The sequence below is a fragment of the Echinops telfairi genome, unplaced genomic scaffold (genome assembly GCF_000313985.2).
Source record: "Echinops telfairi isolate 266 unplaced genomic scaffold, ASM31398v2 ScPeMD7_7458;HRSCAF=8496, whole genome shotgun sequence".
Taxonomy (NCBI): Eukaryota; Metazoa; Chordata; class Mammalia; order Afrosoricida; family Tenrecidae; genus Echinops; species Echinops telfairi.
The window spans coordinates 45,171,757-45,185,671 of NW_022111358.1; the positions used below are offsets into that span (position 1 = coordinate 45,171,757).

Genomic DNA, 13,915 nt, shown 5'->3' on the forward strand with positions numbered 1-13,915 from the left:
GGTGACCAGACGTCCCGCTTTTGGCGGGACAGTCCCGATTTTTAACAATTTTTCCCGCATCCCGCAGCATTTTTTAAAAAGTCCCAATTTTTGGAAAGAATGCACGACATGCTAGGGTATACGGTTTTCGGCTGCCGTGGGGCTATTTCGCCAGGATATGAGTTTTACAGTGGTGTCCCGCTTTACCAATGTTAAAATCTGGTCACCTTAACATTAACCAAAGGCCAGTGGTTCAAACCCACCAGCCACCCCAGGGGAGAAAGATGAGGCTGTCTGCTCACATAGACGGACAGCCTCAGGGACCCTGGATGGGGTCGCTATGGGATCAGAATCAACCCTACAATGAGGAGGGGTCTTTGAGGTTTTTATCAGCAGAGGCGAGATCTAGCAGGTGAGAAATAGTCTAAGATTAGACCTTCCCATCAGGGAAGCAGCTACTTCAGAACCACTTTTCCTCTGTCTCTCACTGGCCCCCAGGCCCCAGGAGAACCACCTTGCAAACCACTCAGCAGATGATGCCCCAATTAGAAGAAGGCATGACTTCTCCTAGCCCGTATGCTCTGTTATCTGCAGAGGGAGAGGCTCCAGGTTAAGATGACCCCTCCGCTCAAGATCCATCTCTCCCAGGCGTTTGCTCTTTTCCTGGAAATTTGTTTTGTGCCTGCTTTCCACTTGGTGTCTATTCTCTGGCCGCTTTCAATAGATTTCCCCCAATGAAGGATCTCCTGTAGGCTCGTTGCGTTGACCGGAAATGCTTTCTGTTGGTGTTATAACAACCTGCAGAGCTCCTGCCAAACACCAAGGTATGGCTGGCTTTCTATCCCCCTGGCTTGTCAAGGTAATCACCCAGGAGTCTGCGCTTTTTGATCGGTGGAGCTAAGCGGTAAGGCAGAGATGCCTGTGGGCCTGTGTGTCCTAGCAGTGGCCCTCACTAAAAACTGGCCCTCTCTGAACATCTAGAGCAGGGACATTCGAAGGTGAGCAAGGCAGCCGCACCAGAAACCAGGTGTCATGACCATCACAGACATCCGCGACCGCTCTCCTGCCCAACTCGGCTCGCCCTGTGTCGACACGTTTGGCTCCGCCGTCACCGTGGTGGTCACAATGGGCACCGTTGTTATTTCTAAGGAAAGGAAGTGAACAAGTCAGTGTCTTCTCTCCGGACCACAACCCCGCCCTCCCCACACACACACATACACACAATGCTCCCGCTGGCTCTTCATAGAGTTGGCGCATGTCCTCCACTGCCACCCCTGAGGCGTGAAGGGCCACCCCCACCCCCTGCCAGGAGGGACTGCACCACACGTAGCGTGGGAACACCTGAGATGGACCCTGATGGAAGATGGTCTTTGGGCATCAGATGGGCATTCCCTCGATCCTCCTACCACGATGAACTGAGCCTCATGGATGAACCCATTTAACAGATGCAGGAAAAGGTCCCTGTGTCAGGATCTCAGGCCCTGCGAATGAGGGGCAGCTGGGGTTTGAGCGCAGCTCGGTCAGCATCCCATCGGTCAGCATCCCATCGCACACCCTCCTCCCCCTCTCTGCAGCTACTCTCTCATCTTCTGAAGAGGTGAGTGAAGCCCACAATGGCCACCAGAAGGCAGGTATCCGCCATGCTCTGCCCAAGCCCAGAAAATGGATAGTAAAGGTAACAACAACACAGATAGACAGCAGACCCACACAGAACACACATACGCACAGAGACTCGGGCTGAACACAGACACCACACACATGTACAACACACGCAAATAGATCCACAACAAACACACACATAGACAACAGACGCACAAAATACGCAAGCACAGACCTACAATACACATACTACAGAAACACACAACACACATACAATAGACACCAGACACACACAACAAACACAGCACACATATAACAGACATAACACAGAGACAAACAACACAAGCACAGACACACGGATACAACACACGGATACAACAGACAGACACAACAGACACACAATGCACAAGCACAGACACTCACAGACACACAAGAAACATACCACAGACACGCACACCACACAGACTATGCACAAGCATCGACACACACAGACACACACACACAATAGACACAACACACAGACATACAACGGATGCAAAAACCACCGTAGACACACAGCACACATGTAAACAGACAGCACACAACACATACATACGACACACAATGCACACACAGAGACACAACACACAGACACAGCACACACACACAACACACATACAACAGACAGTGCACAGAGCACAGGCACAGCACACGAGAGACAGGCTCAGCAAACGATATTGAGGGCTAAAGTAGAGGGCAAATGTTGTGAGATTGATGAGGGCCACAGGTGTACATATGTGCTTGACTCAATGATTGTATATATGGACTGTGATAAGAATTGTACGAGCCCTCAATGAAATAATTTTTTTAAAAAAGAATAATGAGGGTAACAAATGTACAAATGTACAAATGTGCTTTATACAATTGATGTATGTATGGATTGTGATGAGTTGTATGAGCCCCCAATAAAATTACTTTAAAAAAAAAAAAGAGATAGGCTCATCAGACCCCGATCACACTAAGGATGCACATGAACTACAAAGGCCTCCTACCCGGGCCCACCGTGACCTGCACCAGGAACCCCAGGTCGGTGAAGCGCTTCTCCACGGCGCACCAGTAACTGCCAGCATCGCCTTCCCGCAGGTCCTCCACGGTGATGGTGAAGGTGCGGTGTCTGTGGTCATCTCGGATGGACACCCGGTCATTCCTCTTCTCCCTCTCGTCGCCCTCGGTCTTGACCACACAGGAGCAGGACTTCCAGACAGCTCCCCGGCACCAGTACTTCACATAGTGCTCCCAGCCACGCTCATAGCGGCACTGCACTGACAGCACGCCTCTCCTGGGCCCGCTCTCCTGGACAGGGCCTTTAACTGAGAAGTCACAGACCAGGTATGGTGAGTGTGCTCAGCACCCCGGGACATGCACATGCGCGCGGACACTCACACGCACACGCAGCGTGCCCAGGCTCCCAACAAGCAGCGAGAGAGGAGGAATCAAGCTAGCCTCTGCCTGACTTCCCCTGCTTCCAGCACCAAACCAGATCCCAGAGCAAGGAGCCGGAGCAGGAGGTGCCGCCGGGCTACCTGGGCATCCAGGTAAATGCACCTGTGGACCTGGACCACTACCAGCCACGTGGCGTCAACTCTGGTCCTTGGTGCCCCCATGTGGGTTGGGGGAGAATTGTGTTCGACAGGCTTCTCAGTGGCTGGTTTTTTGAAAGTAGGTTGGCAAACCCATCCTCCAAAGTACCCTGGGCAGACTCAAACCACCAACCTCTAGCTTTCTGTGTCCCCCAGGGAACTCTCAGTGTGCTGCCCGTTGTGGGCACCATCCAGCTCATCGTGCCAGATGGTTTCCTCTGGTTTCCTAGGCGACATCTTCACAGGAGCACACCACAGAGAGCGGCCTGTGGATTTGAACCGCCGGCCTTTTGAAAAGCAGCCAAGCACTTCACCATTATGCCACCGAAACCAAGGGCAGACAGTGATCCTACAGGACAGGGTAGAACTGCCCCCTGTGAGTTTCTGAGACTAACTCTCTATGGGAGTAGGAAGCCTCCTCTTTCTCCCTCAGAGTCACTGGTGGTTTTGAACTGCTGACCTTGTGGTTTGTCGGTCCAACATGTATGTAACCACTATGCCACCAGGGCTCTTTAAATATGCCTAGTCAATATATTTTTGCATGTATAGCGGGGTTTTTTTTTGTTATTGTTCTTTTAATTGTTATTATTTTTAATTGTTTTATTAGGGGCTCATACAACTCGAATCACATTCCATACATACATCAATTGTGTAAAGCACATTTGTACATTCATTGCCCTCATCATTCTCAAAACATTTGCTCTCCACCCAAGCCCCTGGCATCAGCTCCTCTTTTTCCCCCTCCCTCCCCGCTCCCCGCTCCCTCATGAACCCGTGATAATTTACATATTATTATTTTGTCATATCTTGCACTGTCGGCTCAATTTTTTTAAATCATTTGTTCAAAAAAAATTTTTGTTGTCTTTCCTTTTTTTTAATACTTTTATTGGGGGCTCTTACATCTCATCACAATCCATACATTCCTCCAGGGTGTCAAGCACATTTGCACATACGCCGCCATCATCATTTCAAAGCGTTCTCTTCCCAGTTGAGCCCCTGATAACTGCTCCCCATTTCTTTCCCCTCCCTCCGCCAGCCACTCTCCCTCATGAGCCCTTGATAAGTTATAGACCATTTTTTCCATATCTTACACCGTCCTCCGTCACCCCTCACCCACCTTTCTGCTACTGGTCCCCCTGGGAAGGGGTTCTAGGTTGATCGGTTCCCCCCTTTCTCCCTCAATCCTCCTGGCATCCCCACTCTCCTCGTTGGCCCTGAGGGGCCCTTCTATCCTGGATTCCCTGGATTCCGGGCTCTCATCTGTAGCAGTGTGCATGCTCCAGTCCAATCCGATTTGTAAGGTAGAATTGAGGTCATGATAGTGGGGGGAAGGAAGCACCAGAGAACTAGAGGAAAGTTGTGTCTCATCAATGCTATACTGCACCCTGGCCTAATCAATATTTATTAATAACTGTACTAATAATCTGCATTGATCAAGGGATGTCCGCGGCATTTATTAGTGGCTCATTTCATCCTGACAATAACCCTGAAGAAAGTCCAGTTGTCACCCCCATTGTATGGACGAGGAAACTGAGGCTTAGCAAGTTTAAGTGATTGATCAGAGATCAGAAAGCCAGGAGGCAGAAGAGTCAGCGTTCAAACCAACATCCCTCTGTTCAAAGCCCTGAGCTTTCCACCTGTGTGCTCACGGCTTCTGTTGACTGGCTGAGCTAAAAGAACAGATGCTCCCCACCCCCATCTTCCCATGACTCGAGACGCTGCGCTCCGAGACCACTCTGGACTGGTGGTTCTCTCCAGTCCCCAGGGCACTCTCCTCTCTTTTGGAAATCTCAGGAAACATCAGACCCAGGACTCTGAGAACCACCTCCGATTCTGGAAGGGCTCAAGAGCTCCCTGCAGAGCACAGTTTTCTGGTTGGTGAATCCCACAGCAGCCCCACCCCACCCCACGCTAACATCCAAGTACCCAGATCACCCCCATAGTCTCCCTCACGGGCACAGTCAACCAGACAAAGGGAGCTTCAGGTTTGAGCATCACCAAACGCACTCAAGTCAGAGCTCCGAGCAATTGCTCAACATTGTGCAATTCCCCCCCATGCCACCCTGCAGTTTCGATTCCCGGGGCCACAGAAGTTTCTGTGTGAGCTCATGGGCACGTGTGGCGGGTGACTAACTCAGTGCCGCCGAGTTGGTTCCGATGCAGATCCACTTTGTAGAACCAGGTGGAACTGCCCCTGTGGGTTTTCCAGACCGTAACTCTTTGTGGGCGGAGAAAGCCTCATCGTTCTTCTGCTGGTGCTTTCGAACTGCTGGCCTTGCAGCCATCAGCCCAACAAGTAACTCGCTGCTCCACCAGGGCTCCCGGGAAAATGGAGGGCGGTAGGCAAATGAGATGTAGCCACAAGAGATGCTCAGGGCCATCTGCGGTCACTGATGACGACGTGATGTCTACAAGCAGGGCTGGATCCATGGAACTGAACAGAGTCCAGAACCAGACCCCCGTATCCATGATGAGCATATTTTCCACCAAGATTCCAAAACAATTTGCCCGAAAAAGGGAGCGCTTGTTTCAAACCAAGGACGCTGAGCAACTGGGGCTGCTATTGCTGTCAGTGGCTGTTGGGCGGGCTTTGACTCCTGGGGACGGGACGTGTAACCGAACCAGATGTGACTCAGTCCCAGACCCTCTCTCATTGCTGCCATGCTGGCGTCCATCACGGCGGCTGGCGGGCGGTCCAGGGGTCCCCTCACATTTGCTGACCTCCTACGTTACCAACCGCGAGGTCCTTTGCTAGTGGAGGGTCCTTCCTAATGGCATGCGCTTGGCCCAAGGCGCGGTATGATCAATGACCTCGTTCTTGTGTGAAAGCTGGGCAGTGAATAAGGGAGACCGAGGCAGTGTCTGTGCGTCTGAAGCATGGGGCTGGAGAAGAATATTGAAAAACCGTGGGCTGCCAAAAGAGCCAACCACTCTGTCTTGGAAGAAGCACAGCTCTTTAGAAGGCAGGCGGAGAGGCTTCATCTCAGGGACTTTGGCAGGTTGTCAAGTTGGACCGGTCCCTGGAGAAGGACCTCAGGTTGGTAAAGTAGAGGAACGGTGAAAGAAGAGGGAGGCCCGCGATGAGATGGATGGACCAGTGGCTGCAGCCATGGGCTCAGGCCTAAGGACCGTTGTGGGGACGGCGCGGGGCCAGGCTGTGTGTCGGAAGCAACTCAGTGGTGCCTGACAATGACCATGACGACGATGCGCAAAGTAAGCCGCTGATTCCGGCCATCCCGGCTTCTAATGGGTGCTCGGCTGATTTTTAATAAACCACCACCTCCGCGTCACTGCAGGTACAGAAATCCACTTGGACGATTCAGTTACAAAACGGATCTTAGAGCTGAACATCCAAGCCAAAGTCATCAAGCATTTAGGACCAAGCTAAGTAAATACGTAGGCAATCCTGAAGTGGGTAACTGTTCCCTGAGACACAAAAGGCACGAAGCTGAACAGGGAAACAGGACAGCATGCATTCTTCCACCCAAATCCACGTGGTCTACTCAACCACTCACTGTTTAGGGAATAAATCAGCAAGGCGGAAGCTCGGAGGGAAAAGCACGTGGCTGACAAACACCTCACAGTGGATTTTGAAAAGGAAGAGAACGCAGCGCTGTGCTCTACATTTGACTCCCCGTGGCCCCATGTGGGGCTCCGAGGCTGTGATTCTGTACAGGAGCAGGCAGCCCCCACTGTCAACGCGGCGCTCCCCCAGCAGAGCAGCAGCACCACAAGGGACTCGCATGTAGCCTCTGTGCGAACCCTCTGTGCAAGATCACCCAGAAAGAAGTCAAGCAACTCAATTTGAAAAGAAAAAAAGAAGTCAAAAGATTCTAACTTCACTAGAGAAGTTACGTGAATGGCTGCTCGTACAGGGGAAGGTGTTTGACGGTCGTCGCAAGAGAAAGACAAACCAAAACCACAATGGCACCATCCGATGCCCATAGGATGACTGAAAACAAAATGTCAAAAACCAACCCACTGAACAGCGTTAGTGAGACACGGAGCCACTGGAACGCTCCCACGTCACCGGCAAGCGAGCTAGCTGCACAGCCGGCTGAAAGAACTGACTAGCAGGGTTGGTGAAATCAAACCGACACCTAGCCTACGACTCACCGCTCCATTCTTAGAGATTTCATCCAAGAGAGACGGAAATATATGTCCACAGAAAGACTTGTACAAGAGTGTTTCTGCCACTCTTGTTCATAACAGCCCCAAACTGGAAACCACATAAATGTCCACCAAGGGGGAAATAAAAAAAAAACAAACTCACTGCATCGAGCCAATTCGAACCCACCGGGATCTTCTCAGACAGGGAAGAACTGTCGCCGAGACCATAACTCTTCACAGTAGAAAGGCTCATCTTGCTCCCTCGAGGCAGCTGGTGGGTTTCGAACTGCGGACCTCGAGGTTAGCGGTACAACCACACAATGTGGGAGCTACTCAGAAAGGGAGAAGAAATGCCGCCATAAGCAACGACGCGCATGAATCTCAAAGTTCTCACGTGTGTGTGGAAGAAGCCAGAGCAAAAGGGAAGGTTACACACCGCCTCCGGTCATAGAAATCAGAAAGTGGTTCCGTGGGAGATGGGATGTGGTGGGAACTGACGAGGAAGGAGAAGCCAGGCCCTTGCCCAGGACGCAGATGTCTGATGGCTCCTTTTCCGCCACGGTGACTGGATCGTGACAACTGAGCGCACTGAACATTCAAGACCGGGGGGTCGTACTGTGCTTAATGATGCCTCCGTTTTCAATCCAAATAACCAGCGTGCGCTCGATCTTAAACCTTTCCATCCCGGTGCGCCCTTGGGGAAACGTACTCTGAGCCTCGGCTTCCTCCCCTGTACCGTGAAGAGAGAACAAGCCCCTCCACCCAAGGCCGGCGGAGAGGAGCGAGTGAGTTGCATCATGGCACCCACACTCACTTGGTCCCCAGCAAAGACCTTGCTTTGACTCCCACCGAGTCTGCTGTTGGTAAAATCTATGAGTGGGTGAATGGAAAGCTCCCAGTGGCCTGCAAGAGCCCATAGTATCGGGCGCTATTTCAAAAGGTCAAGTGTTCTTCATTCTGACAGCCATTCAAAGCACAGAATGCTACCTGTCGTAACCGACCCCACAGGCTAGGTACAGGAGGAGTGTGCAAAATGCACACAGATTCGGCAACCATTTGTCCTGACTTCGATGCACCCGGCCGTACAAATGCCCACGCTGGGAGAAAAACCAAACCAAGCCAAAAATAAAGCCAGGAGGGGAAGGAGAAGATGGGGGGAGAAAGGGGGAACCGATCACAATGATCTACATATAACCCCCTCCCAGGGGGACGGACAACAGAAAAGTGGGTGAAGGGAGACAAGGAAGAGATGAGCCAGTCAGGGTGCAGTATAGCACCGACGAAACATACAACTTTCCTCTAGTTCTTTAATGCTTCCTTCCCCCCACTATCATGACCCTAATTCTACCTTACAAATCTGGCTAGACCAGAGTATGTACACGGGTGCTATCAGGAGGTAAGAGGAAGGTGGGGGAGAAGGGGGAACCAATCACAAGGATGTACATATAACCCCTCCCAGGGGGAAGGAAAACAGAAAAGTGGGTGAAGGGAGACAGCGGTCGGTATAAGAGATGACAAAATAATAATTTTTAAATTATCAAAGGTGCTTGGGGGAGGGAGGGAAAAAAATGAGAAGCTGTTACCAAGGGCTCAAGTAGAAAAAAAAGTTTTGAAAATAAGGATGGCAGCAAAGTACAAATGTGCTTGACACGATGGATAGATGTATGGACTGTGATAAGAGTTGTATGAGCTCCCAATAAAATGACTTTAAAAAAAAAGAATTAAGTACACAATGAAATCAGGGGGGTTTTCTCTCTTTTTCTTAAAGACATGCATTGGGCTACAGAAATCCAAATATTACTATGTCTTGGTTTCTTTTCTTTGATCTGTTTTCCATGTAATAGGTTGACCCACTAGAAATGTTGTTGTAACCAAAGCATGGGTGACAGCAGTACACACTGGTCATCCTTGTCGCCATCACCTTCACTTTGTCAACAGCCTACCGGGTCCCAAACACAAACTCTGCTCTGTCTGCCGCTCTGAGGGGAAAACAAACAAACAAGCAGGTGTTTCCGTCTCTCTGCAGGGGGAATGGGTGGAGGGAAGGATTTCTGGAGTCCTACACAAGTGTCGCCCAGCTCCTGCACATAGCACCCACACCCACGGCCCCAAAAAGGACCGGAATGGCTTTGCCCCGGTACGTACCGTCTTCCCCGGCAACCCTTCTGCACCAGGCACTCAGGAGAGAGAGGAGGAAGGCAGTCAACACCAGATGCATGGTCCTGCCCGTGGACAACTGCCCTGCCCCGCGCAGCCATTCCACGTGGACTGAGCTGCTTCCCCTGCAGAGATCTGGCTCCGCTCGCCCACTTCTGCTTTCCTGCCTCTCCGCCCCTCATTGTGGCCTCCACTCTTGCCCCAATCAGTGCTTATTTGCTGGGTGTTTGGGGTTTTTTTTAGGAAGACGCTGAGAAGCAGAGCAGCCAACCAGGGGGCAGTCCCACCCGTGCTCAGAGCCTGGTGCCCAAAACACTGCGCTGCGGAGAGCAGCCTGGGGGTGCTTGTTCGAGGGCCTCCTCAGATGGTCGGAAAGACAACCCACCTTCCAGTCCCAGGACAAGAGGGTGGCGCCACGCACTCGCCCCCGAGAAGTCCAGCCGAGCCCCTGGGCGCGATCTAGAACAAAGCCGAGGAGACTGGCAGGGGACCTCAGCACTGAAGGAACAACCTAGGTCCCTGGGCGTCGGGGACCCGGGCTGGGGGCTGGGGGTGGTCAGGGAGGTGTGTGTTTCGGTTCGGGTTTTTGCCTCGTAGTTCTCAGACTGAATGATGGAGATGTCAGCCACCTGGCAGCAACAACAGGTGCAGATTAAAAAGCCCCCCCCCTCCCCCCAAAAAAGTCTCTTCTCTGTAACTAAAGAAGCCAACAGCGGGCAAGCTAGCAAGATGGAAGATGTTTAGCCAAACCTCACTTCCTGAGACTTCCTTAGACCCAAAGCCCCAGCATGGGTCAAGTGGGGAGTAGGGGCCCCACCCCAGCGCTAGCTGTCCTGTGAACGAGTGTTCTGGCTAAGCTCATGAGACAAGACTTGTGCAGACGGAACTTTCGGGGAAGGAGCCCTGCGGCGGAGTGGTGAAGCTGTGATTCGGCCATCTTCTTCCGACAGCGGTTATGCTGTGGTTGGGCTGCGATCTGCAAGGCCAGCAGTTGAAGCCACTAGCCAGTCGTGGGAGGAAGACAGGCCTGCCTATTCCTGTCCAGAGCGGCAGTGAGGGACCCCCAGGGGCAGTTCGACCCTGTGCCCTCGGGTGGCCATGCATCAGCTCGAGGGCAGTGAGTTTGGTTGGGAGATTTTTTCTGGTGCCGTGAGGGAGCCCTGTTGGCATAGTGGTTATTCGATGAGCCACTAACTGCAACATCAGCAGTTCAAATCCACCAGCTGCTCCATGGGAGAAAGTTGATGCTCTCTCCTCTGCTCTCTCAGACCCACAGGGCAGTCCTACCTTGTTCTCTGCTACCACTCTTGATAGGAGTAGAAAGTCTCATCTTTTTCCCTCGGAGCAGCTGGTGGTTTTGAACTGCTGACCTTGAAGTTCGCAGCCCAACACGTACCCACTACCTCCCCAGGGCTCCTCACAGGGCCTCCCAAAGGCACGCCCATATGTCCATCTCTCTCCACCTCCACCAACCTTGCCCAAACGACCTTTGTCCTTCCATTGCCTCTGGCCGGACTGCCCAGGGCCACCCTTCGTTTGTTATGCAGATTTAAAAAACCAGTCTGCCCTCTTTATTCCTCTGATCGCTCAGGAGAAAGACCAAAGGCTTCCAAAGGGATATGGGATTTATCCCGACAACTCCCGGCCCTCAACCTCCTCTGCCGTGCACAAGGGAAAAGAAAGGGCCCACCCGGAGGGGGAGATGATAAGCAAACAGGAGCGTGCAGGTGGTGGGTGGTCAAGAGTGCACTGAAGAGAGAAGGCTGGGAGGGGTGGCCGGGGAAGGCCGGTTCTGCTATAGATCAGGGAGGGTCTGTCTCGACACTAGGGTGATGAGTTAGCAGAGGTGCGGGAGATGTGAGGGCCCCTGAGGCCCAGCTTCCAAGCAGAGTGCAGCGGAGGCCCGTGTGGCCGGAGGAGACGAGTGAGGGCAAACATGGGAGGAGGTGAGAGCCGTCTGAGAGGAAATGGACAGGCGTCATTCAAGAGCTTGTCCGCCTTGGTGGAAGGTTGGCTTCTACCCTGAGTAACGCAGAGCGGGCCACGAGTCAAAAGGACCAGCCTGGCTGGAAACTGACCAACGGAGCAGGAAGGCTTTGACGTGTTCATTGACCATCCAGGTGTGAGAGGATGGTGGCGTGGACCAGGTGAGCGCAGTGGCAGGAGGAGTGCCTGGGCCCCAGGTGAGACCACACCTGTTTAAGCTCCCAGAGCAGCAGGGAGGGAGCCCTTCCTCTGCCGCGGTTGTCACTGGGCATTCATTGCGCACCTTAGATTGTGCAGCTTCGGGTGCCCCTTACTGGCTGGGAGCTTCAAGAGGGCAGGGACCGGGGTTCCTTTGCTCCCCACTGATCCCCAACACCTAGTGCCCTTGTGGAGGCCCTCAGCAATGCTGCTGAATGATTGAGCACACAAATATCCAAGGGGGTTTGCAAAGCCCGCCTGGGGAGCCCTGTGCGAGCTCTGTAGACAGTGACTGTGCAGAGCCCGCTATGCGCCCAGCACCGTTCAGACGCCATGAGAGAGAAGGACAGCAGGGCCAGGCTCGGGCCACCCAGCAAGATGAACACAAGCTTCCCTGAGCACACTTCCACGCGGATCTGTCGGGAACCACTGCACTCCTCACAGTATCCAAGACGCAGCTCCGCCCAAGGTCTGGCTGGCGTCTGTCCCTCCTCTAAGCCCACCGCACTTTCCTACAGAATCCACACCTCTTCTCAGTTCTCTGACTCGGCCCAAGGAGCCAATAAGCAAGGTATGCACCAGCTGGCTGGTGCCGACTCACTCATCTGCACTGAGCATTCTGTAGATCAGTGAGTAAGCACCACTCAGCCTGTGCTTACCTTGTTGGTTGGGTAATCGGCTCCAGACTGGTGGTGTTTCTGTTTGGGTCAGCCAACAGCCAGGAGCCCAAATCATCGCTAACCACTGTGCTTTCTTGATACCAGACACAGGTCTGCATGCTGTCTGGGTATTGCCTCAGGGACACGCCGTGCCAGTCAAATAAAGCGGGTACTGTGGGTGCTATGCAGGGCCCTGCAATGGGCCAGTCTGCTGCACGAGACATCTTCAAGGTGTGGAAAAGCAAGGAAGGTTCCTTTGAGGATTGAAGTGGGGGGCCTGACCCAAGCCATGGTATTTTCAGTCACCTCAGAGGCATGTGGAAGCCGGACACGGAGCAAGGAAGACCGAAGAAGAATCGGTGCATTCGATTATGGGGCTGGAGAAGACTATTGGAAGGACCGTGGACTCCAAACAGACAAACCCCGAGCTCTCCTGGGAGAAGCATGGCCAGAGGGCTCCTGAAAGGCAGGGATGGCAAGACTTCATCTCACCTACCTTGGACATGTCAGGAGAGGCCAGTCCCTGCATGTGGGAAACACAAGGATTTCTCCCAAGTTGTCTCCCCCAAATACATGCCAAACTTAGCTGCTTGCGAATGACTATACACTTGGAGGTCATCAGAAGTAAATCAGGGTTGTTCTCCCTAAGGGTTATCAGCCATCTAGAGCAAGCAGTCACCCTTGTTTATCCCAAAAGAAATAGGGCCCACTCCCTTCTGATAAGGATAGTAGTTGTCTGTTTCCTTGTAGGAGACCCCAGAGAGGTCAAACCCGCCCAAGGATGACCAAGGGTAGGCTGCCATCATGAATCTAGGGTCCGCCCATCTTGTCACACGTATACCCCTAGACTTTCCCATTCCTCTGGGCACACCCCTAGCTCATCCCCTTCATGACATGCTTGTGCCTATCATAGATCCCCTTCCTATGGTGTGTATGCCTATTGACATGTGGTCACCTGTGATTATGCCCCCCAAAAGAGATATAATCCTTGTTTAGCAATAAAGGGGGCTCTCCCCAGAAGGACCACCAAGCAGGGCTGAGGTGAGCACACTACCATGAATTGTGTCTGACTCCGTTATTCCAATCTCTCCTCTACCTCTCATGCTCTCTATGACTTTACTATAATCTTTACTTATCGCTGTACAATTGCGCCACCCGGGCCTGTGATGATTTGTCGGGGACCCTCCTCTCCCCACACCTGCAGAAGGACATCAGGCTTGGTAAAGCAGAGGGGCAGCGAAAAAGAGGAAGACCCTCAACGAGATGGACGGACACAGTGGCTGCAACCATGGGCTCAGACCTAAGCACAGGCTGTACAGGAGCGGCCGGTGTTTCATCCTCTTGACATGGGGCTGCTATGAGTGGGAACCAAGTCAACAGCGTCTAACTGCCACTGCCACCACGCCAGCGCTCTGGGAGCCCTGGGAGCATCATCTTTCTCACAAGCAGTCAGCTCCCGTGAGGACTGACAGCCTCAGAAACCCAGAGGGGGAGGGGCAGTTCTACCCTGAACTGCAGGGTCACTAGGAGTTGAAATGGACCCCATGGCCCTGAGTTTGATTTGGTGGTGGTGATAGTGTGATGATGATGGTGGTGGTGGTGGTGGTG

General features: G+C 52.7%; 1 protein-coding gene across 1 annotated transcript in view; it reads right to left on the reverse strand.

Annotated features, from left to right (window-relative positions):
- LOC101664668 (CMRF35-like molecule 5) overlaps nt 1–9,525 on the reverse strand; it is a 23,628-nt gene extending 14,103 nt beyond the window's left edge. Inside the window, exons 1-3 of the mRNA XM_045299492.1 lie at nt 9,453–9,525; nt 2,610–2,927; nt 997–1,123 (exon numbers count right to left, since the gene is read on the reverse strand). Of these exons, the coding sequence (XP_045155427.1) occupies nt 997–1,123; nt 2,610–2,927; nt 9,453–9,525 (518 nt within the window). The remainder of the gene's footprint in view (nt 1–996; nt 1,124–2,609; nt 2,928–9,452) is intronic.
- Between the last annotated feature and the right edge of the window lie 4,390 nt (nt 9,526–13,915).